The following is a 25,922-nucleotide window of genomic DNA, read 5'->3' on the forward strand; positions in this document are numbered from 1 at the left end:
TGGAAGTGGGGGCTAATAGGAGGAGACCAGATGAATGAAAAGAGGTATGGTGAGTAAATATCATCCTAAAATGTAACATGCATATGTGGAAATGGAACTAAGAGACTTGATGAAATTTGTAGAGGTAAGTATAGGTGAGAGGAGAGAAGAATGATGGAGAGAGTCACTCTATTCTAAATGCACTGAATATGTAAGCGGAAATGTTAAATTGAAAGCTCCTTGCACAATTATTTGAAGGTAACAATGAATAATAATAATAATAACAACAGTAACAGTAAATCTGAAAGAACTGTGATTACCAGAGGCTAGAGTGGTAGAGCAAGGATGCCAAGGGATATAAAGTTGTAGAGTTTTGCAGAACAATGACTGGTTTCTTATAAGTTAGCTCACAATTACCTATTAGGTACTTTATAAATAACAAGAAAAGGAGTTTAGAGGATTCTGAAAATATCAATGACACATAAATATCAATAGCACATATTTTTCCTCTTATTAGTGCTTGCTGATAGCACATACTATTAATACATACTATTATTGCTTTATTTATTTAAATAACACTGTCCACAAATTTTTAAATAATCATCAAGATTAAAAAGCTGATTGTCCTCCAATACAGTATAAACTTATAACAAAATGATTATCACATTATCATCTCCCACAAACACATACACTTTTGGGGGGACAGGGGGTCTGGTCATGGGGCCTGAACTCTGAGCCTGAGCGCTGTCCCTCAGCTCTTCAGCTCAAGGCTAGTGTTCTACCACTTGAGCTACAGCGCCATTTCCGGCTGTTTTTTCTGCTTATGTGGTACTGAGGAATCGAACCCAGGGCCTCAGGCATGCAAGGCAAGCGCTCTACCACTGAGCCACCTTCCCAGCCCAAACACATATACTTTTAAGACTAATTATTTAAAAGTAAAGTGAGTGAGCAAGACTCAGTTGCAAATAGTAACCATAGCAAAATGGTGTGGTTCTATCAAAGCCGAAGTTTTTCACCAAACATAATGAAGATCATTGCCCTGTGATTCTGTTATTCTTTTCTTATTATTACTAGCTAGTTGTACAAAATGTTTATAATTTCACTATTATTCTATTGTTCTATGTTAAGTGACACATTGAGACTATCTGTATGATTTAAATTAATGATCCACATGCAAAAGTATCACACTTCCTCAGTCCCTGTTCAGACAGTCATTTTAAATGGGAAAGCAAAACTCTGCCTTCTTCAGCACGTAAAGTAACCCCTTTGTCCATCGCTGTACTATCTAATGTGGTTGGCAATCCCCACTTGATAAGCTATTGAGCTTTTTGAAATGTGGGCAAGTCTGAATGAAGATGTACTGTAAAGTTCAAAGAATTTACAGAAATTACATTAGTGTACTAATGATTTCTATACCAAGTACATGTTTGGTAATACTAAGTTACATCGAATATAGTATTTAAATTAATTTTATTTATCATACTTACATTTTAAACACATCCATCCGAAAACATAAAAGGGCATGTGTTGATTGCCACTTTGGTTCTCATTTTATTTCCATTTGAAAAATAGTGACCCAAATCACATAGCTGTCCAGTAACTATAGGTAACTAAAATTCTATTTCTCTAGCTTTCCATTCCTATTTATTATATCTATATATTATGGCCACAAAGATATATTATATATATCTATATAATATATCTATATTATATAGATATATTATATCTATATATTATGATATATCTATATCTTAAGGTAATCAAGTACTTCCACCCTCTGCCTCAGAAGTTTGATAGAAGAAGCATCATTTTCTGGGTTAATAATTTCACAAATTAACTTTCTTGTGCTGAAGGCTAATAGCAACAATTGGAAAGGTTGTTTGCTTTGGATTCTGGAGGCATGTGCTGTACATTTATGCCTTACATTGATTGCTATGTGGAGCTTTGTCTAAGAAATCCCTCACAGACAGATCTAGGGGAAAATGAAGTCTTCAGCAGCATTCTCCTTTTCAAACCTTAGTTCAATGGGATGAGATACTAAAGTCTGATTTGTTGCTTCAGGAAAATCACCCTGCAGCAAGGTTCTAATTACAATAGCCTTTCTTGAGATCATTTCCCACACACTTTTGCAACACATAAATGAAATAAAAGTGTGATTTGTTTCTCCATATCACTAGTGCCTAGCATTAGATACTTTATTTTTATCTTAACTTTGGGTGAGGCTGCTCTTAGGGCTTCTAAATAATTAAGGATCAGGCTATCTGTAGCTCTTCAATGAGAAAATACAAAAGCCTTTTCTATTATTAGTTAATAGCAAAACACAAGATCAAGGTTATTGCTTAGGAAAGTACTGCATTTTATTAACTAAAATTAGCTATTTTAACAGTGCACCATTTTTCCCCTAAATCTGAATAATCCTCAGTATCCCATTAGTGTTCAAATCCATCTGACTTCATGACAGAGGCAATATTCATTGAAAATTTTCAAGAAAATTTCTATATAAAAATTACACCATTTTTATGTCACTCTTGTTAACTAATTTGGCAATTTACACTAATTAAGTACAAGCATGTTATGCAGGGAACATAGTTAAGATGTTTTTTATGGCACTAACATAGGAAATAAAGCTCCCTTGTCTGTTAAAAAATTAAACATATAATACCCCAGGCAAAAATTTAATAGAATAGTAGTGGCTCAGACCTGTAATTTCAGAACTCAAGAGACTGAGGCAGGAAGACCATATGTCCAAGACTAGCTGGAGCTACACATTGAGTTGGAGGCTAGCTTGGACAAATTCAATAGAGGAGCTTGAAGGAAACAAAATTGAAAAAAATCTTTCAAAATGCATAACAAAAAGAGAACAAGAAGAAAATATAAAAACAAACTTGAAACACAGGATCAACCCACATAAAGAGACTCAAATAAAGAAAAACAAACCTGTATCAGTTAGATGGAGAACAAGGGATCATGTTTCCAGACCAACTCAGGCAAAAATAATTAATGAGATCCTATCCCAACCAATGGCTAGGCATGGTGACATGCACCTGTCATCCAAGCTATGGAGAAAGGCACAATTCTGGGTACAATGGCACATGCCTGTCATCCTTAGCAATACTGGGAAGCACAAGTAAGAAGATCACAGACTAAGCAAGACTGACTATACCTTGAAAATAAACAATGCAAAAAGAGGCAAGTAAGAGGTCCTGAGTTCAATCCATCACAGAGAGAAAAAACAGAGACAGAGATAGAAAGAAAGCAACAGAGAGACAGAGACAGAGACAAAGAACATACAAACCAAAGAAACAATAGGAGATAATTTCCCAGAGTTGAGGAAAAGTATTTATGATGGACATTCCAGAGCATTCCCATTTCAATGTATCACTCCGCTCTAGGGCAAAGGGTTTGGGCAACAGATTATCTATAAGAATGATAATGGCTCATATTCTTTATGGAACCCTAACCTACATTCTAGCCTTGAAATGCTACCTCCAGACTTCTTTTCTATAAGTGAAAACTACTTTCTTCTTCGGTTGGTCATTGCCTTTGAGGATTTTTGGCTGTAATGAACCAAATTCTAACTCTCTGTAGTACAATATGGCAGTCATTAGCCACATATGGTTATTGAACTATAAACTAAACTTAAAAACCCAGTTCTCAGTCAGCTGGCCATATAGCTAACTTCGTTTTTACATGTGGCTAGTGGCTTCGGTAGTGGACAGAGCAGGTGCAGACTATTTCTGTCATATCAAAAGCTCTGTAGGACAGCATTGCCCTAATTGATGGAAGTCATTTCCACAAAGTTTCTTATGCTCTTGTAGAGGTCATAAATGCTCTACTCTCTGGACTACTTGAAAAAAGGTGTTAACTATAGATATCAAAATGTACTCATGGAACAATAGGCATTTTGCATTGTTTGTAAAAGTTTAGATGAATCTGTAGACTTGCTTCCTGCAAAAGACTATTCTGCAAATTCAGAGTAGTCTAACATGAAGGATGATTAGCTATCATTTTGGAGCTGCTTGAAGTAAGGTTTGGGTACTTAATAGACAAGCACTAAAGAAGGTTTCTGACTAGAAGGAATGACCCTACTCAGCCAGCTCTGAAGAATGGGGGTAGGTTGAGGTATTCTGCATATTAACACTAAAACCAAATTTAAAGGTTACAAAACTGAAGCCATTTTGTTACTAAGGGGATTAGGGGCATGAGTCATCTCAGAAGTGGATCCTATAGGATTTCCTAGATAGCTTTCTAGAGATTCTCATGGGGAGGAAAATGACCAAGATGCCTCCAAAGTCTCTGTAGTTAGCAATGCTGGAGAAGATTTGGCCAACACAGATGAGGCAGAAAGAGCAGTTCTGCATGGCTGAGTTTGAGATGGTTAGTGTACATTTCCCTAAAACACCAGCCAGAAGTTTAAGAAATAATTAAGTCTTAGCCAGGCACAGTGTCTCATAACTGTAATTCTAGCTACTCAGGAGGCTGAGATCTAAACATCACCACTTGAAGTCAGCCTGGGCAGGAAAGTCTGTGAGACTCATATATTCAATTAACCACCAAAGAGTGGGAAATAGAGCTGTGGCTCAAGTAATAGGGCACTAGCCTTAAGCAAAAAAAAAAAAAAAAAAACACCTCAGGAACAGTGCCCAGGCCCTGAGTTTGAGCCCCAGTACTGGCACAGAAAACAAATAATTAAACCTTGAAATAATGGATTTGGGAAAGCTTTTTCTGGCATTAAAAGAATGCAAGTCTAACACATAGATGAAAAATGTTCAGTATTGATAACTATCAGGGAAATGCAAATCAAAACCAAGTGAGATATAATCTCACTTCAATGAGAAAAGCTACTGTCATTTATAAAATTCCCTGGAATTGACTGAAGTGTCTTAATCAGTAGGAGTAAATTTCAAGGTCCATTGGTCCATTCTATTGACAAATGCTGAGAGAAAATAAAGACATGTTCCTTCTTCAAATAGATTATTAACTACATAACACAATTAAAAAGTGAACATTTATATGATCTAATTTTTTTAAAGACAGTATTGCTCTATACCCAATCAAGGTAAGAAACAGGAAAAGTCCCAGGGACAATACGAAAGAGTTCCAACAAGTCTAAGGAAAGGTAAATATCTGTGTGGTTCAACATGATTGTTGCTGGCAACGTGATGGTCTGAGCACTTGCAAGCAGTGCTGTCCATCCTCATCTTCCCTTTCTTGAAAGGAAGTGCCTCCATAATCCCCTGTTCCTCCAGAATTCACTCAGTGGAGAAAGAGGCCAGATACATTTCCCTTCTTTAGAAGACTTTTATGTCCTTTTATGAGTAGAGAGAATACTTACTATAGTTTTCAAATTTTCTCTTTACCCCAAATCTTAGATACTCATCCCTGCATCTGCCAGTGAAAATTGCCATTAAAGGCTTGGGAGAACCAAGCAACCATGGCTCATGCTGGTAATCCTAGCTACTCAGAAGGCTGAGAACTGAGGATTGTGGTTCAAAACCAGCCTGGGCAGAAAAGTCCATTCAAGTCTAGCTTCAATTAACTACAAAAAAAGGCCAGAAACGGAGCTGTGGCTCAAGTGGTAGAGTGCTAACCTTGAACAAATTGTTCAGGGATAGTGCCCAGATCCTAAGTTCAAGCCCCAGGGCTGTCATCAACATCATCATCATCATATATATGATATATATATATATCATATATAATCATATATATGATATATATATCATATATATATATATATATATCTCATATCCCTTACTAGCTTTCATTTTATAGACTATATAGACTGTGGATCACCAGCTAACATTTAATTATAAGAAGTGTCTTGAATTGTGGATAATGTTTTCACCTATGTTGAAACATGCTAGAAATAACCCATGTCACATAAGGTCTCAGATAACAAAGTTTCTGTGATAACCACCACTTCTAGCTTGTGCTAAGCACATGATAAGAAATTGCCCTCCAGATACATACATATTTACTAAGTCACAGACTTTTGGGCAACATGTAAAGGCAAGTGAAATTTTTATTTTGTTTACATAAGTAATACTTTGAATTGAGAAGTGGCCATCTCATGGGCAGCAATATAGCTGCTGAAGAAAAGCCAACCCACTTCTGAGTATCACACATCCTAATAACCTGTTCAAATGGAGCATCCAGTCCTTTCACTCATGTATTACATATATATGTTATATATAAATACATATATATTAGCGTATTTTAATTGATGCATCATTCTATTTTATTAACCATGTCTTTAAACATACATTATCTCACCAAACATTTCCTAGAGGGCAGAAAGTTAACAAACACAGTATTTGACATGTAGATGTTTGTTTTGTTTCGGAGACTTTGCTTTTGGTGCCAAGGGCTGGCTCATTTAGAGGTATTTACTGAGACACGGTGGATATGTACTCATTCCAAAGGGAAAAGCCTGGATTCTCTCTGTACCATTAATATAGAGGTTAAACGACATTTGGGTATTTCCTTAAAGACGTTACTATAAAGGTCAGAACTTGTAGCAAGTCATGAAGCACCCAGAGAAGAGAATTAGCCTTGAGCTAAGAGAATTAGACTTGAGCTCCCAGAGGGAAGCAATGTAAAGCACAAAGGTAAAGCTTTGTTCTACCCATAGGATAGCCATCTCCCTTAGTACTCAGGGCTATTCAGCATAAGTGTGTTCAGCAACAATAACCAACATTAAATAAGTGCCCACTGTTTACCAGGTGAGATGTTTTTAGAGCCTGGATTTCTGTGAGACACCCATGGGAACACTGGGCTGCCATTTCCTGTAATAATTACACTCAGAGTATTTACATCTCATTTATGGATACTCATGTGAACTTCCATCAAGGAATGGGAAACAACTAGCTTCCCCTTCAAATCTTAGCAGCAAACAACCTGCTGCTAATTTGTCATTTCCCCCCCCCCCCTGGAGATTTTGGCATCTATGCACTTTCCTGTGCATTGTTTCTATATTTTGTGTTGCCAAAGGTAAAAGGAGTCTTGCCAAGAGCTATTTATGTGACTCTACCCAGGAAGTTCCTCTGCCCCAAAAGGCTCCAGCAGAAAGGGGCCCTCTTATACCAATAGCTCATTGTTGGATAATCCTGAAAAGCCACTGCATTATTGACATTTTTTCCCTCATTGGGAGTAGTCTAGATGAGGCTGTGCAAACCAAAGAGAAAATACAAACACCAGAAAGCTGCTAAAATAATGGACCATGAACTTCAGATGAGGGCTCCACCACTGCCTAGGTACCCAGAAGCTACCCAGTTACTCTGCTGAAGCAGGCCTGCCGGTGTCCGGATCACTGTTCTAGCCACCCCTGTGTCTCCCTTAAGTTTTGTCACATCTGGCTCATTTCTTTTAAGTGAAACTAAAACCCTTGTGTTCCTTTACAAATTCACAAGCGGCTCTCACATTATCTCAGGTAGTTCTTTGGTCTTTCTGGGAGATCGGCACAGATGTGGAGCTGAAATGGCATGGTTATGGCCACGCAGCCGAAGAATGGCAGTGTTAGGATCCAATATGAGTTTTCCCCCACCATTCCAGATTGAAGAAATTGGGCTGGGTGGGTAACACTGGTTTCCTGACCTTCGATAGCTATTGGACAGATTGAGGTAAACTGCAAAGTATGTAAGTGGCAGGGTGTCAGACACCAAAATGGACCCAGTGGAAGAAGGGGAAAATAGCTTGGGTATAGGCATGTGCTGCATCAAGGAGGGGAAGGGTACCCTGAATCCCAGATGTGCTCCAAACTTCTCAGTTGGTAACCCTGGATGGAATCTGAATCAGACAATGAGAAAGAATCACAGACATCTCACAACACACAAAGCGAAGTTTGTAATATAAAGTTTTATGTCTGAGTAAGTATAAAACTCTGATTTGACAGCAGTGTAATTAGGGAAAGTACATCCTCAGACAATCACAAATACAAGCCACAAGATCAAAAATTTAGGAAAACAGAACAAGAGAGACACCCATAACAAATAAACAAGAAGTTTCCAATGGAAAGACTCTGGCAATCTATTCTTCCTTAAAGAGCATACAGAACTCCTAGGCAAAGTATAGACCAGCTTCTGTCACAGAATCCAATCATACTTGGTGTAGGTCGATATCTTTCAATAACAACCTGTTCTTTATGCTTAGACTCACTCTCAAGATGTTACATATTTCCTGGGGACACATTTATTAGCATGGAGGATGGTTGGGACCCCCAGAAATGGGAGGGCAAACAGGAGAATCATAGCATAAAAGAGCACAATTAGAAATTGTCAGATATTGCATATTTGACACAAAGACCACAAATATGTGGCCATCATTAAGCACAGGTTTGAACCAGAAACACAAGACATGAAAGCAATTTGTGTGCCTAGTGATCTTAACTTACCCTCCTAGCCGTACCTTTATTGACCTTCTCAGGAAAAACTGAGAACCACAGAATGTTGTGTTTAATACCTGCTAGGGAGCCTACAGATCATTCTGAAGCCATGGCAACAAATAATCTCTTTAAAGGTCTTCCGCATCTCTTGGCTACGGAAGGCATATATCAAAGGATCAATCACAGAATTACACATGATGAGTATGAGGTACATGTTGAAGTGAGACATATAGCAAGAGCAATAGATGTTCTGTGGGCATGAAATCATTAAGATGAGATGGAGGAAGAAGGGAGCCCAGCACACGATGAAAACCCCCAGCAGCATGGTAAGGGTGATGGCTCCCTTCATGCTGGTCCTTTGGCGCACAGAAGTGTACCTGGGAGCAGCTGCTATCCGCTTCACATGGTTCCGTGCCAGGAGGAACATGTGTATATACAGGGACACCATGAGGAACAGCATAGTAAAGAACATGGAGATGAGACAAACGATAACATAGGTGGATTCATAGTAAATGATGAAAATGATGCCACAGCCTGTACAAAAGGTCCAGATGCATGCAATAATCATCCCTGAGCGCCGGGCTGTCATGATGTGGTGATAACGCAAGGCATAGAAGATGGTGATGTACCTATCCACTGCAATGGCCAGCAAACTACACATAGAGGCCACCACAGAAATGCAGATCATGGAGTCAAATACATTGTCAATGTGACGCACAAAAGTGTCCGCGATTACCAGGTGCTTATTGTTTAGCAAATAAATGGTGATCGTCTCCCAAGCATTGGACATGCTCACCAGCATGTCGGCCACAGCTAAGCTGCACACAAAGAAGTACATGGGAGAATGTAAGTTCTTATTCTTCACGATGGCACCAATGACCAAGATGTTCTCCAAGAGGCTGACAAGACCCAGAGTGAGAAACATCTCCACAGCAATACCCATGTTTTCACAGAGCGAAGACGTGTTCTTGATGTTTACTTCAGAAAAGTTACCGTCGGTGGCATTCAGACTGAGATTCAAGAAATGCAGGTGAAATGAAGAATTCATTGCTGGAGGGGTGAAAAGTGTCTCCTCTTCTTAGCAGCAAAGTTACTGTAAAACAGGTTTTTTTCATGATCCCAAGAGGTTAAGTGTGTACAACAAACAAACAAAACACAGCATGCCAAAAGCAAACACACACTAAGGAAGGAAAGGAAAAAAGCCCAGGTATCAGAAGCATGGAAGCCTGGCTCACTTCAATTCCGGATCCCTGGAATGCTGGCCCTCTGATCTAAAGACCTCATTTCCACTAAGCTCTTCTCTTCTCTTCCCTGTCAGTGTGCACCTTAGTGGAGTCTCCGTGCAAAAGGACAGTTCTACTTTGCATGCCTGTTGTCCTGGCACCCCCATTTACTCTCAAAAGTGTCCCGTCACCTACAAAAAAAAAAAATCCCATAAAACGCCAGAAGCTCTCCGGATTTTCACATTCCTAAAGCTACTGCTCACTTTCCTCAAGTGAACTCAGATTTCTTACTACAGACCCATATTCTCTTAAGAACAAGTTTCTGCATTACGACACTTGCTCTCACCACCACCACCCTGGTAGCTCCAACCCATCAAAGTGGAGTCACCACCCAGACCTAACAAGGTCCTCTACCTTGAGCACAGTTGCATTGAAGTTACTGTCTTCAATACATACCTGCGCATGCCTTGTTTATACTGCATGTCAAAGTTGAGGGAAACGCTGGTCTTTTCTCCAAAACAAATATTTTCCCTGAATTCTGCCTTACTTGAAATTCCACGGAAATTGATTCACAGTTTCGTGCAATCCACGCAACCAGAGGATGAGCAAGTGATTGGCATTTGTGAACTACTACAAGAGGACACTCCTTGTCATTCGATTACAAAACAAAACAAAAAACCCTTTGCCCTCCTAAGGGAGATCACCTGTGAGGAGTTAGAATTTTTGTTACCACTCTCATGGTTCATACTGATAACCGTGAAGCCACGAGAACCAGACTACTGATAACCTTGTCGACCTGCCAACATTTATTTGCTTATCCCTTATTTCAGAGGCACTGATCAGTCCTACCGTTGGATCAAACATTACAACCAGCCGTTTTAAGGATTCCCTGCATGGGCTAGCTGACACCTCATCCCCACCTCACCCCTGCTCTCCCCACGCGCGTAGATCGGCGTGCTTTTGCACTGATTCCGGGCGGTTTAGGGTCTAGGCGATAGAAAGTTGGGGGCTATTTACCGGAGCTCTGGTCCTGCACCGCGGCCCCCACGCCCTCCCAGAACGCTGCGCTCAGCCAGGGCTCCCGGGGTCCGCGGGCTGGGACGACGGCCGGGAGCGCGGGGCCATCGCCTGGCCTGACCTCCACGGAGCGCGGCGCCGCTCTGGGGCTGGAGCAGCCTGCGCCACCGCGCCGCCCCGGCCCCGCGTCGCCGCCCCTCGGCCCGCGCCGTCCTCTCCCACACTCTGCACTCTCTCCAGCGGGACGTGGGCCGGCCAGTTTGGGGGGGGTTCGGTTCCACCTAGCGGCCCCGAGCTGCAGCGCAGCCCCGGCCTCCCTGCGCTGCCAGCCGCTGTACCAGCTTTCTGAGCCACACGGGCGGGGAACGAACGGTCTGCGGCCAGTGTATGGTCAGCCCTTCCCTGCAAAGGGCATCTACGTCGGTTTTCCAGCTCACTCTCCCTTTTGCCAATACTTCTGTTTTGGTGTTGGCTTGGTCTTCCTCTAGCGCACTGATTAAGATCGCTCTGCTGCTGAGTCGCCCAGACGCCGTCTCTGCCCCACACATCCCTGGAAGTGTCCCCATAGGAGACACTGACTGGGTCCTCTGGCCAAGTTGAGAGCCACAGGCTGGGGACCTGTAAAGAGATTTCTTACGTGGAGGGTATGGATGGTAGACAGAAAGCCGTGTGTGTGTAGGGGGGGGGGGGAGACTGGAGGGGTGAGGGGGTGCGGGTCCTTGGGCTTGAACTGCCCCTAAGCCTCTTGCTCAAGGCTAACGCCCTACCACTTAAGCCACAGTGCCACTTCCAGCTTTTTCTGAGTAGTTTACTGAAGGATAGGAGCCTCACCTAACTTTCCTGCTCAGGTTGGCTTTGAACCGTGATCCTCAGATCTCAGCCTCCTGACTAGTTAGGATTACAAGTGTGAGCTACCAGCACCCAGCTGAATTTCCCATCTTTAAGACCAGACAGTGCTCTGCCCAAAACCCTGGCTTCCCAATAAAGGGTCCCGAGCAGAGAGTCCAGCAATAGCTAGCTGTGTGGATTCCGTGGACCCTGTCTCCCACACTGGGCAAGATGGCAGCTCATTTATGAGCCCAACCTGCACTCACTGTATACGGTGCGGTGGGTGAATAGTTTTCCTTCATTTTGTTTCATTTTACAATAACACTGACAATTACCGTTGTTTAGGAAATCAACACTTGAGAGGTCACGTAGCAAACCCAAGTTTCCAGCTCTGGAAGGCACAGCTCTAGGCTGCCAAAGCCTGGCAGCCTAGCCAGGGACACTACCCCTCATGACATCACCTCTGGAATGAGGCCAGGCGGCCATGGGCATGGGCATTACTCCTTCAAAACGCTCCTGGGGTGTAAGCTGCAACTTTCTTGTCTTCATTCTATATCAGAATTTGTGTTCAGGTTACCCTGATGTTGTTAAGTAGACTAGGCAGAGAACTCAATTATTTTTCTACTCTAAACAGTTTAAGTAGAGTAGGAATTTTCTGTCTTGCAGCAAAGTAGCTGGATGGAAGTCAACAGAGCTAAGAAGACAGAGATCAAGCTCTTTAACTGTCCCGTTCACTGGGAACTTACTGCCTCCTAATAGGGTCCTAATGATGGTATGTAATACACCTAATAGCATGGTGTTCTATGCGCCATCAAATTCCACATGAGAAACTCCTTTCTTGGTGAAAGGCCACAGCAACCATGCAACAAACCTAGCACTTGATTTGGGTTTCTACCCTAATCAATGACCATGGGAATGACTCTCAGCTCAAATGCAGGAACCCATGGAGATGTATTGATGGGGGCTTCCACAGGTGATATCTAACAGGCCCCAGACCAGCACCACTGCAAAGCTGACTGTGAGCATTCACTGTGTACTGACTGCTGAGGTGGGGGGGGGGGACCCTGGACTCAGTACCTCAGATGGAAGTGCCATGAGCCAGAAGAGAAAGAAGCAGAGCTATTAGGCAGACTTTACACCTGGCTCCATCACCTGCAATAAGCACCTCTGGGAAAGGGTGAGCTCTCGAAAGATGTGGCCAAGGCTGATCCTGAGTGAGTCAATAGCTCAAGAAGGCTGCAGCCGACCTTGAAGCTGCAGCAAGGCACCCTTGAAGGAGGTGTGGGTAACATGTCTCTATGGCCATCATTCACAACATCAGCAATATTAGGAAGTGTCATTGCTGGCCAAGGGGACTAAGTCATACTGCAGATGCGAAATACTGAGCTAGCCCCACAAAAAACAAAATACCTAGGAATTCACTTAACCAAAGAAGTGAAGGACCTCTATGATGACAACTATAAAAACCTGAAAAAGGAAATCAAAATATAAAGTGGAAAAAGCTCCCATGCTCCTGGATCAGAAGGATCAATGTCAAGAAAGTGGCAATACTTCCCAAGGCTATCTACAAATTTAGTGCGATACCTATCAATATTCCAACCTCATTCGTCAAGGAAATAGAAGAGGCAGTCCAAAAATTCATATGGAACAATAAGAGACCCCGAAAAGCAGAAATGATCCTTAACAGAAAGAACAGTGCTGGAGGAATATCAATACCAAATTTCTCTTTCTACTACAAAGCCATAGTAATCAAAACAGCCTGGTACTGGCACAAGAACAGACCTCAGGACCAATGGAATAGAATTGAAAACACAGAAATGAACCCACAGAGCTATAGCCAACTAATCTTCAATAAGGGAGCTAAAAAAAAAAAATAGAATGGAAGAAAGACAGCCTCTTTAGTAAATGGTGCCGGCAAAAAATGGTTAAACACCTGCAGAAAACTAAATCCAGATCCTTATATATCACCCTGAACCAGAATCAACTACAAATGGATCAAAAAACTTGGAGTCAAAGCAGACACCCTGAAAACATTACAGGACAGAATAGGAGAAACCTTAGGTCTCCTTGGCACAGGCCGAAATTTTCTTAATAGAGACCCAGAAACACAACAAATCAAAGAAAGGTTGGACAAATGGGATTGCATAAAGCTGCAGAGCTTCTGCACAGCAAAGGACATAGCTAGCAAGATCAATAGAAAGCCCACGGATTGGGAGAAGATCTTCACTAACCATATAACAGACAAGGGTCTCATATCTAAAATATACTTGGAACGCAAAAAACTAAATCCGCCAGCAACAAATCCTCAAAGAAACAACTGCCCAATAAATAAGTGGGCTAAAGGTTTACAGAGAAACTTCTCTGAAGAGGAAATAAGAATGGCCAATAGACACATGAAGAAATGCTCAACCTCTCTAGCCATAAAAGAAATGCAAACAAAAACAACATTGAAATTCCACCTCACCCCAGTTAGAATGGCTATAATCAAGAACTCTAATAACAGCAGATGCTGGAGGGGATGTGCCAGAAGTGAACCCTACTGCATTGTTGGTGGGAGTGTAAACTTGTTCAACCACTTTGAAAAGCAGTATGGAGGTTCCTCAAAAGACTCCACATAGAGCTCCCCTATGACCCAGCAATCCAACCTTTGGGCATTTACTCAAATGATCACAAACAAGGCCATACTAAAGCTACCAGTACAACGATGTTTATTGCAGCATTATTTACGATAGCTAAGATATGGAAGCAACCCAGATGCCCCTCAGTAGATGAATGGATCAAGAAAATGTGATGCACACACACACAAACACACACACACACACACACACACACACACACACAATGGAATTGTACCAGACCAGGGGACAGTCCAATTCATGCTTCCACCAGACCCTTTATAACAGCAGCAAAATTACAAAGTCTCCCTCCCCCAATACACACATCAGAGAACCAAGACTGGATAGGTCAGCCAGGTAGGGTTACCCGCACATCTGGGCAGTAAGACTGTTAGAATGCCAACACTAATGAATGGATTCCTCCCTTCAATAAGAAAGAGAGAGGACTGAAAGGTTGAAGATTTGGTGTGAGCTTTGGGGTCCTTTTCAAATCGTTCTTCTTGTTTATGTTTCCTATTTTGTTTTGACCATCAGAAAGACATGATCTCTGTAATGTCATGGCATATCCAGCTACATGTGTTAATTCTTCCTTGGGCAGGATTGTTTGTTAATTCCTTTGCACCTCTCATCTTCAAACAGAAATTCAGTTAGAATCATTTGTGCTTGGTATAAAGCCAAGAATTGTTAGATAAAACTGAGTATAGAGTCCATTCCTTCTAGAAGCACATAATCCTAACTGGATTTAACATGTTCCTTTGGAAGAGTATTGCATCATTCACTGGAGAAATGCAGATTTCTTAGCTCAAGGTTCAGTTAAATTTTAGAAAATTAGCCATCAGGACAGGTGTTATGCTTATAATCCTAGCTACTCAGGAGGCTAGATTTGAGGGTCACAGTTCAAAGCCTGTCCAGACAGGAAACTCTATGACGCTCTTTCATCCAATTAATCACCAAAAGGCCATAAATGAAGCTGCGGCTCAAGTGTTAGAATGATAGCCTTGAGCAAAAAAGCTCAGCAACAATATCCAGGTTCAAGACTCAGAAAGAAGAGGAGGAGGAATCCATGGTGGTGGTTAACCTGCAAACTTAACCAAACTTTTATTTAAGAAGGTTCTTCTATACTAGTTATTACATTAAGCTTCCCAATAAAACTGTTCGTTTTTTTTTTTTTAATAACATGAAGTTGCTGAGCACCATGACTCATGCCTGTAATCCTAGCTACTTAGAGGGCTGAGATCTGAGGATAGTGGTTCAAAGGCCAGGTCTGGTCTTTTCATTTCCTAACAAATGGGGCAATGTCATTCTTTCTGATGGAGGCATAGAATTCTATTGTGTATATATACCACATTTTCTTGATCCATTCATCTACTGAGGGGCATCTGGGTTGCTTCCATATCTTAGCCATGGTAAATAATGCTTCAATAAACATAGTTGTGCTGGTAGCTTTAGTGTGGTCTTGTTTGTGATCATTAGGGTAAATGCCCAAAAGTGGGCTTGCTGGGTCATAGGGGAGCTCTTTGTGGAGTCTTTTGAGGAACCTCCATACTGCTTTCCAAAGTGGTTGAACAAGTTTACACTCCCACCACTCTGGCCACATCCCCTCCAGCATCTATTGTTATCAGAGCTCTTGATGATAGCCATTCTAACTGGGGTGAGGTGGAATTTCAATGTTGTTTTGATTTGCATTTCCTTTATGGCTAGAGAGGTTGAGCATTTCTTCATGTGTCTATTGGCCATTCTTATTTCCTCTTCAGAGAAGTTTCTCTGTAAGTCTTTAGCCCACTTATTTATTGGGCAGTTGTTTCTTTGAGGATTTGTTGTTGGGGGATTTAACTTTTTGAGTTCCAAGTATATTTTAGATATGAGACCCTTGTCTGTTGTATGGCTATGAAGATCTTCTCCCAATCCATGGGCTTTCTATTGATCTTGCTAGCTATGTCCTTTGCCATGCAGAAGCTCTGCAGCTTTATGCAATCCCTTTTGTCCAACCTTTCTTTGATTTGTTGTGTTTCTGGGTCTCTATTAAGAAAATTTCGGGGCTGGGAAGGTAGCTCAGTGGTAGAGTGCTTGCCTTGCATGCCTGAAGCCCTGGGTTCGATTCCTCAGCACCACATAAGCAAAAACAAAAAAGCCAGAAGTGGTGCTGTGGCTCAAGTGGTAGAGTGCTAGCCTTGAGCTGAAGAGCTAAGGGACAGCACCCAGGCCCAGAGTTCAGGCCCCAGGACTGGACCCCAAAAAAAAAAAATTAAAAAAAAGAAAATTTCGGCCTGTGCCAAGGAGACCTAAGGTTTCTGCTATTCCGTCCTGTAATGTTTTCAGGGTGTCTGCTTTGATTCCAAGGTCTTTGATCCATTTGTAGTTGATTCTGGTGCAGGGTGATATATAAGGATCTAGCTTTAAATTATATTAAGTGAAGTAAGCCAGGCCCGAAGAAACATAGGTCCCATAGTTTCCCTTATTTTCAACAACTAGTATATGTCTGGGACAAGTAGAAAAGGTCAAAAGCTATGTACATATGACCAGAAAAGATGATGTTAAGTAAAATGAACCCCAAGATAGGGACACAAGTAGTTTTTTCTTCTTTGCTATTGTCCCTAATGTATTTATAAGGTACCAAGTAATTTTTTTGTTGCTTTGTATGTTCCTCCTCTATGGTATAACCCCTGTTTTCACTTTATTTGATATTGGTATAATTTGGGGAGGAGAAGGGAAAAAACAAAATGTTTAAATAGGGATACAGGTTGAGCCACTGTAACAATGAGATGGTAAAGACACTGTGTTGAAAAACGAACTTTATAATTTAGGCCGGGGGTGGGGGGAGTGTAGTTGTGGAGGTAGGAGGGAAGGGATGGTAGGGGAAAAACAAAGGAGGATGTAACAATGCTTGATAAGAAATGTACCTATTACCTTTTCATGTAACTGTAACCCCTCTGCACAGGATTTTCACAATCAAATCTTATTAGAAAAAAAGGCCAGGCCTGGAGGAAAGTTTGTGAAACTCGTATTTCCAACTAACCAGCGAAAAGGTGGAAGTGTAACTATGGCTCAAGTGCTAGAGTGCTAGCCATGAGCTAAAAAGCTCAGGGACAGTGTCCAGACCCTGAGTTCATCTCAGGATAACTAAAAAATCCCACAAAAACATGAAGTTACTCTATTTTTGTTTGTGGTGCTGGAGGTTGGGAGGAAGCAGTACGTGTGCAGGGGTGGAGGGCATGTGCTGCACCACTAGTCCACATGATGTTCTTTCTACCCCCCCCCAAATTCCTCCATTTTCTCCTTTGTCTTCGTCCATTAAACTTCTACTCATTCTCTAGAATCCAGGTCCTCACCTAATTCTGGAATCATCATCCTTTCAACCTGTCATGAGAACCCTTCTGCTCAGCCAACCCAGATTCTGTCTGTAAGAAATTCTCCCTCCATAGCCCATGAGCTGATGCTGGGCAAAGTGAACCCCTAAGTCTCCCAGTAACCACCAGCACTCCCACACAGAGGGGTGCAGTGTGACCTTCACAGTCCTTTAGCCCTAGGATTACTTCAAAGATGGCCACATGTCTCATTCAAACAAAAGACATGAAAGCAGACATTTTTAGGAATCTCTGGGAAGTGATCAGATCTTTCTTTGGTAGAAGCTCCTACTTTGCTGCACTATCTCTCCCACTTAACATAACTAAAAGCCTAATGTGGCCATCACTGCTGCCAGCCACCAAGTTTTCCCGCTTGAGACCACCAGGTTAGGTTGTACCAAGCAACCTTGTGAAAGACTATGTCCCAAGGACAGGAACTGGTAGAGTACTGACCCACAGAGTCCAGTCTTTCTCCACACCTGACATTTTCTGGATCTTTCAGTTGCTTTAGTTAATATATTCATTGTATCAATTAAATTAACTTGATACATGATTTTCTTACACTTGCAACCTTAACTATAGTATCTTTTTTTTCACATCTTCAGCCATTTTTATTCTGATTATCATTGAGATAGGATCTTGCTTTTTGTCTGGACCAGTCTAAACTGATTCTTTTAAAAAAGAACTTTTAGTGTTATTATAAAGGTGATATATAGAGGAGTTATATTACATATGTCAGGTAAAGAGTACATTTCTTTTTGGACAATTTCACTCCTTCCCTCACTCTCTCCCAGTTTTTCCCTTCCATCTCCACTCACAAGGAGTACAGTTCAATTTCAACATGTCCAGTGAGTATCATTGCTGTATTTGTTGACCTTTTGTCCATTTTTGTGCCTCCCCTTACAGTCCTAAAGACATAAAAGAAAACAAAAGCAGCAAAAAAGAAACAAAAATCTCTAGAATTGCTGGGTTTTACTGCATACTGCCCTTCCTCTTGATTGTCCAGTTTTATCCAGCCCCATACCGCAGGCACACATGGATATTTTGATACTCTCTTTTTGTTAATAAGTTTTTCTATTGTGAAAATACTGTACAGAGGGGTTACAGTTAGTATACATACACTGAAGTGGTCCTCCAGTAGAAGGACTCAATCTGTTTTTTATGAATAAGAGTCAAAAACTTTTATCTTACATCAAGATGATGTTGGGATTCATTGAGCTTATTTATGTACTCTCAAATAAGCCAACAGGTTTTTCTTCGGTTTTTGTAGAAACCCACACTTTTCGTAGCAATAGTCAGGGACACACTGTGGTTGGTTTGTTGTTTTATTGTGTTCATTTTGAAACAGGAGCTCACTCTGTAGCCCAAGTTGGTTTCAAACATGTCATCCTCTCAACTCAACAGTAGGCATGCATCGCCATGCTGGACTTTCATATTTTTACAATATTCCTTGAACATGACAGCATTATATGTTTTCACACTAAGTTGCTTTTACTTGATTTTTATTTGTATTGTGACTGCAGAGTAAGAATGCAAATTTGAATTTATTATGAATATATTATCCAGGGCTAGTTTTGATTCATTACATAGTCCATTCTTAAATTCATCAACAATTTACTCAAGATATTGACCCATCTTTATATACAAAATTCTATCTAGTACAGTTTGTATTGTGAAAATACAAATTTCTATTCTGCAAAACAGAATGTCAGAAGACACTGGGAAAAATCTGATTTTTTTTTGTTTTTACTAAAAACCAGTTATCTCTTTACGGATCACTTAATTATTAGTTCTTATGTCTGTCCTTGGTGGCTCACAATGTAATCCTGGCTTTGAGGGAAGTAGAGATTGGGGAAATTGTGGTTTGAATCCAGCTTAGGCAAAAAGCTAACCACCTCATCTCGATTAATAAGGTAGGACTGGTGAGGTAGTGCGAGTCCATGATTTCAGCTACTTGCAAACCCATACATAGGAATACTGTGAACTGAGAAAAAAAACTGGACAAAAACATAAGGCTCTTCCTGAAAAATAAGCGAATAGAACGAGGGGAACAGCTCAAGTGGTAGAACACCTATCTGCAAACCTTGCACTCTGAGTTCCAATCCTGGTACCACTACCAACAGCAACAAAAATCAGTCCCAGGAGACCCAATGGGATGTCTGGGCCCTCCTGGCCAGCTCTGTGGACAGGACCTTCAACCTAAATACAATAGTCACTCCCAGAAGCCCCTGTGAGTCAAAAGGTAGAATCCTGAGGACCAACATAAATCCTCCCATTCACCACAGCTGCATCTTGGAAATCTCAACATGACCACAGAGAAAAGTCAGTCAACCTAAAGACCAACATTGTAGTCTCAGATCTAGGAATGGAATTATGCCTGTCTAGAGAATGGCCTAAATCAGAAGGGACCAGAATATAAGGAAGATCCTACAGGTCAAGTTAGGACTGTCTGGTGTCTGGGAGATTTAGAAGCCAGGCCCGTGAAAACAGCACAAAACTTGCAATAAGAACTCAAAGTCTGCTTTTCTGTGCAGGGCTCCCAACTTAAGACCCTGAGGAGCTTTTCTGTAACTGAGCTACAGGTCCAAACCAGACAGCTCCTTCTGACCTAAATTGATTCAGATGAAGAGAAAGAAAACAACAAAGAAAACATAGAGCCGGGCGCTGGTAATCCTAGCTACTCAGGAGGCTGAGATCTGAAGATCACCATTCAAAGCCAGCCTGGGCAGAAAAGTCTGTGAGACTCTTATCTCCAATAAACCACTTAGAAAACCAGAAGTGGCACTGTGACTCACGAGGTAGAGTGCTCACCTTGAGCTGAAGCACCCAAGCCCAGAGTTCAAGCCCCACGACCGACAAAAGAAAAAAGAAAAAAAGAAAACATCGACTGTTTTTGTCTTGGGGATTTGTTTTCTCACTGTGGAAATTTTTGTTCTCTATTTCTCATAATTTTGTTCCTTTTTCTCTCCCCTTTCCTCTCTCTCTTCTCTCTCTCTCTCTCTCTCTCTCTCTGTCACAACACCTACTTTTCAATATTCAACCTTATTTTTTTTATTGTGAGAATACAGTACAGAGGGGTTATAATTACATGGGCAAGATAATGAGTATATTTCTTATCAAGCATTGTTGCCTCCTTGTTACTTCCCCTTCCTATCCCTTCCCATCCCCCCCCCCCACTAGTAAATCTCATTGTTGCAATGGGTCCCCCTGTATCCCTAGTTAAAAGATAAGTTGATGTCAGGGGAATGAACCCCAAGATAAGTATTCAAATGGGTTTTTTTTGTTTTTTTTTTCCTTTCATGCAATTGTTTCTAACATATTTATAAGATGATTTCTTTGTTGCTTTGTATGTCCCTCCCCCACAGTATAACACCTGCTTTCACTGTATTTGATGTTGGTATAATTTGTGGAGGGGAAGGGAAAAAACAAATCAATATTCAACCTTTAAACCCATCCTTTTCTCCCTCCCACCACCTTCTTTCATTTCCACACTTAGAATGGTTATCCTTATTTTTCTTCTCTCTCTCATTCCCCTGTCCATAATTCTACTTTATAGCAGGTTGTTAGATAGCTGAGTTGATGTTTGGGTTTTTCTTTTATCCTCTTTCTCCTTTTTTCCCACTATACCTTTAGCTGGACCTTTTCTTTTTTTCTTTTCTTTTCTTTTTTATTGTGAAAATGCCATACAGAGGGGTTACAGTTACATGAGCAAGGTAATGAGTACATTTCTTATCAAGTATTGTTGTCTCCTCCTTTGTTTCCCCTTACCTGCCCTCCCATCCCCCACAGGACCCCCCTCCCCGTCCCCATCCCCTGCCCCCTGCCAAAGTTGTAAAGTTCATTTTTCAACACAACGTCTTGTACATCTGGACCTTTTCTATACCCATCTTCTTTCTCATGACCCCCTCTACCAACCTCAGCCACCTCCTCTCCCATTCTTATGTGTGGTGACACTTCGCGTGCTATCCACTGGAATTATCCCTCCCAACTTCTTCTCGTTACTACCGTTATCAACTAATGTCTTCCTATGTAGTGAAGAATTACCTTTACTCCTATATTTCTCTAATGATACCAGAGTAGTGACTCTGTCAGTCTTTAGAAAATCCCATGCTCTCAGAGTGGGTGAGTCTATCCATTGTGATTTCTTCTCTCTTGGGATAAAATAGGGGGTTAGACCCAGTTCCCTAACAACCGTGTGCAAATGTTTGACTACTGAGCCACATGACAAGAAAATATACCACAATGAAGCTGGTTGCTTAGTCTTGCCTAAATACCATAGAATCATCAACCAAATGGACACAGGAGATTAAAACCTCCAACCCACAAGGCTTCAGTAGTTCACACCTGTAAAACTAGCTACTCAAAAGGCTGAGATTTGGGAATAGAGGTTTGAAGCCAGCCTGGGCAAGAAAGTCTGTGAGACTCTTATCTCCAACAAACTACAAAAAAGAAAAAATTCCAGGGGCTGGGAAGGTGGCTCAGTGGTAGAGTGCTACACGCCTTGCATGCATGAGACCCTGGGTTTGATTCCTCAGCACCACATAAGCAGAAAAGGCCAGAAGTGGCGCTGTGGCTCAAGTGGTAAAGCACTAGCCTTGAGCTGAAGAGCTGAGGGACAGTGGCCAGGCCTAGAGTTCAGGCCCCACAACTGGCCAAAAAAAAAAAAAAAAAAAAATCCAGAAGTGGATTTTTGTACACAAACAAGCTCAGGGACAAGTGCTCAGGCCCTGAGTTCAAGACCCAGCACCAAAAACAACAACAACAAAAAACTTTCAACCAAAAATTTGGCTTCAGATGCATAAATTCCAACCTAGAAATACAAGTAATATGAAAAATTAAAAAGAAAAGCAACAGACCTCTGCCAAAACCCAGTAAGAAATCTGGAAAAGGTGAAGGAAATGAAATTTCAAACAATGATCTCAAACAAATGATGACAAGAGTAATCAAATTAAAGATGACATGAGACCTGAGTGCATTCAAAGAAAATACAAGAAAACGTAGAACAATATAGAATGTGATGAATTAAAAAAAGATATAGACATTCTGGAAAAATGACACCAGTGACTCAGAAGGCATGATCCTCAGAGATCTGAAGATTGTGGGTTAAATTCAGACTTAAGAAAAAAGACCTACTCTATGACCCTCTATAGCACTGGTAGGAAGAGCATGGATCAGGAAACAAGCGAGACATCTGTATATGCATGATTATTGAAGCACTGTTTAAAATACTCAAAAATCAACCTAGTTATCTAACTAGTGACATGTATGTGTAATGAAGTATCAATCATAAAAAATTAAATTATGTCATTAACTGGAAAATAGATGAAAGAGGAGATTAACATGTTGAGCAAGCTTAATCAAGTTCAGTAAACTGACAACAAAAAATTATTCACTATCTCTAATTCTCAAGTGTAATATTGTCAATAAAAGTAATATTTGGCCAGGTGCCAGTGGCTCATGCCTATAATCCTAACTATTCATAAGAATGAGATCTGAGGCTTGCAATTCACACCAGCCTCAGTAGGAAAGCCTGTGAGACTCTTTGATTAAATAGCAAAAAGCTACAAGTAGCATGGCTCAAGCCAGTCTTGAGCAAACAAGTCAAGTGAGAATGCAAGGAGTTCAAGCCTCAGTCCTGGCACAAAAACAGAAAAGAAAAAAGAAGAAAGAAAAGTAATATGTGACTCGTCCAGTGATGTAGAATATATTTCTTCACTTTCCAGAGCAAGTAGCCATTGATACTAGCCTTATCTCTGGCTATTTAACTTATATTTCCAGAAGTTCTATGTTAACTTGAAAAGTTATAGCCATGAACTCTTTCACAATTGCTCCTGTAATAGAATGTGACTGATGTCAATAAACCTAGAACATTCCTAGGCCATGCTGCTTCATTTTAAACCTTACCACAAAAAAGTCTCATAGGAACTTAGCCCTGTTGACCACCATCATTATTACACCCTGTACTGAATCTCACTTTGTTTAAGAAGAGGTATATAAAACTAAGGATGAATTTTCACAGTCCTTCCACTTATACTTGAACATTATAAACCTGCAAATCATCAACCATCAACTCATCATTTCCCTATTACCATACATAATCTAAAAGACAACATGGCATAGGCATTTGTCTTCAAACACTTACATAGCTGTGAATAGTATGCATGTGAAGAGGCATTATATATTGGTAATTAGATTTTTATGAATGCTCCTTAGTTCTTTTGTGTGTGCTGATATTAGGGCTCAAACTCAAGGCTTTGCACTGTTTTTCTCACCTCTGACGATATACCACTTGAACCATCCCTTCCTCCAGTTTCTAGCTTTTTTTTCTGTCAAATTGGAGATCAAAGTCTGGTAGATTTATCTGCCCTAGCTGGCTTTGAACTGTGATCTTCAGTTGTCAGCTTTTTGAATAGTTAGGATTATGTGTGTGAGCCCCCTGTGCTGGCTCCTCTTACATTTTTATAGCTGTATATGGATGAAATGTGGGAGAAAAGGAGAACTTACGCAAAATGAAGCTGTTGCTCCTCTAAAATATATCCAATTCAACATTATTTTCTCTTAATAAGAATAACATTCAACTAAAATAGTTACATAAACACTGTAAATCCACTCTAAAAGTAAGACGAGCAACTGATATTTACTTTGCTACTAGAGTTTAAGCAGGCCCTAGTACCCCATTGTGAGACTTTCTTTAAGGAAACAGTACAAGTGACGAATAAAGGTAGAATCATAAAGAAGTTTGTTGCAGAATTATTTAGTATAGCAAAAATAACACTAGGATATTGTCCTACTAAATCATTGTAGGTTCACAAAGAGGAATATTACCAAATTATTAAAAGTTAAAAAATTCAATGGGACGCAAAGATCAGAAGGATCACAGTCTAATGCCAGTCTGGACACGACGTTATTGAAGTCCCCCTCTCAACAAGTTGCACATGGTAGGGCGCACCTGTTACTCTGATTACACAGCAGGCATTGGTGGGCGGATCACAGTCCAAGACCAGCCATGGGCAAAAACTTCAAGATGCTATCCAAAAAGAATAGCCAAAGCAACAATGGACTGAAAATGTGGCTCAAGTGATAGAGGGCCTGCCTACCTACAAGGCCCTGAATTGAAAATACTGCCAAATGATTTTGAATCACTAATTAAATTTGGAGTTGGAGTGGAGGCTTTTTTGGTCTTTTGTGGGAGCTTGAACTCAGGGCCTACGTACTGTTCCTGAGCTCTTCCACTCAAGGCGAGCACTCTGCCACTTTGAGCCACAGTGTCACTTCCAGTTTCCTGGAGAGATTAAAATCTCATGGAGTTTTCTGCCCAGGCTGGCTTCAAATTGCAATCCTCAGATTTCAGCCTCCTGAGTACCTACAATTACACCCATGAGCCCACTGGTGCTCTGCTAAATCACTAATTAGTTTTAAGGTGATTATTTTATAATATTCAAGTGTCCATTATGATTATAATTATGATTATAATCATGTCAGAATGTTATGTCATATAATGCATTTGGACAGTTGCTACGAGGATATAAAATGGAAATGGAAATAGATTATGTAGGGCTCAGAAATTATTTGTTTGTCTCTATTTTGTTAAACTTTGAATTTAATCAAGTTTATAACCTGGAGCATCATGAAATCTGACAGAATTCAGCACAAAATTCTGTAATGAGGGGCTGGAGTTAGAGCATCAGCCTTTGAGGGAAAATGTCAGACACAAAGTTCAAGTTCTGGTCCTGTGGCCAAGGAGGCATGGAAGGTGGACCCTTTGCCAGGTGCCAGTGGCTCACACCTGTAATCTTAGCTACTCAAGAGGCTGAGATCTCAGGATCCCAGTTCAAAGCCAGCCTATGCAGGAAAGTCCTTGAGACTCTTCTCTCCAATTAACCACCCAAAAGCTGAAAGTAGAGCTATGACTCAAAGGTATCTCTAGCCTTGAGTGATAAACCTAAGGTACAGCACCCAGACCCTGAGTTCAAATCCCAGTACTGGCACAAGTACACAAAAAAGTTCTGTGATGACCCTAGCTCCTTGAAGATTGTACACTGAGCTTTGGAGGCTGGATGGAGTGTACACATGATCGAGCATCATTAAGACAGGATTTTTTTTAGTAATTTGGAAAAGTAGATAAAGGTGGGAAAAAATGTTAGTAGTCAGTATATCACCCTGATTTTCTGTACATAGATGACTGATAGGTTTGACCATTAGAATATAGAGCAAAACACAATGACACGTGAAATTTATATTCTTCTATACATTATTCGTTAGTTTTCAGATCTTCTACAAGAATCTGTTTTATCCTCATGGTCATAGACTATAATTTTTATTTGTAAAATTAAAAAACTGCATCTCTCAGCAATCCATCAGGTACTGCTGTAACTGTTGAGCCTCTCTAACTCTTGTGTTAGCTTTTATTTTTCATTCCTGATTCTCTTTGGAAATAGTAGCTCTGGGATTCCAGGCCTACTATTATTAACTATTATTAACTATTAACTACTATTATTAACTACTAACCAATTTTGTTGCCACTGCTTTAACGTGT

The 25,922-nt window shown here is 40.7% G+C and overlaps 1 protein-coding gene across 1 annotated transcript; it reads right to left on the reverse strand.

The window, feature by feature from the left end:
• Nucleotides 1–7,856: 7,856 nt before the first annotated feature.
• Nucleotides 7,857–9,677, reverse strand: Mc5r (melanocortin 5 receptor). Its single transcript, XM_070028672.1, has 2 exons — nucleotides 9,595–9,677; nucleotides 7,857–9,452 (listed from the first exon to the last, which is right to left on the reverse strand). The coding sequence occupies exon 2, from the start codon at nucleotides 9,405–9,407 to the stop codon at nucleotides 8,430–8,432; it is 978 nt and encodes a 325-aa protein (XP_069884773.1). The 5' UTR covers nucleotides 9,408–9,452; nucleotides 9,595–9,677; the 3' UTR covers nucleotides 7,857–8,429.
• Nucleotides 9,678–25,922: the final 16,245 nt, after the last annotated feature.

Source organism: Dipodomys merriami, unplaced genomic scaffold (assembly GCF_024711535.1).
Source record: "Dipodomys merriami isolate MVZ:Mamm:240054 unplaced genomic scaffold, mDipMer1.0.p SCAF_2, whole genome shotgun sequence".
NCBI classification, from domain to species: Eukaryota; Metazoa; Chordata; class Mammalia; order Rodentia; family Heteromyidae; genus Dipodomys; species Dipodomys merriami.

Excerpts from the sequence above, each read along its gene's own strand:
- Mc5r (XM_070028672.1), bottom strand. The coding sequence starts at position 9,407 with ATGAATTCTTCATTTCACCTGCATTTCTTGAATCTCAGTCTGAATGCC.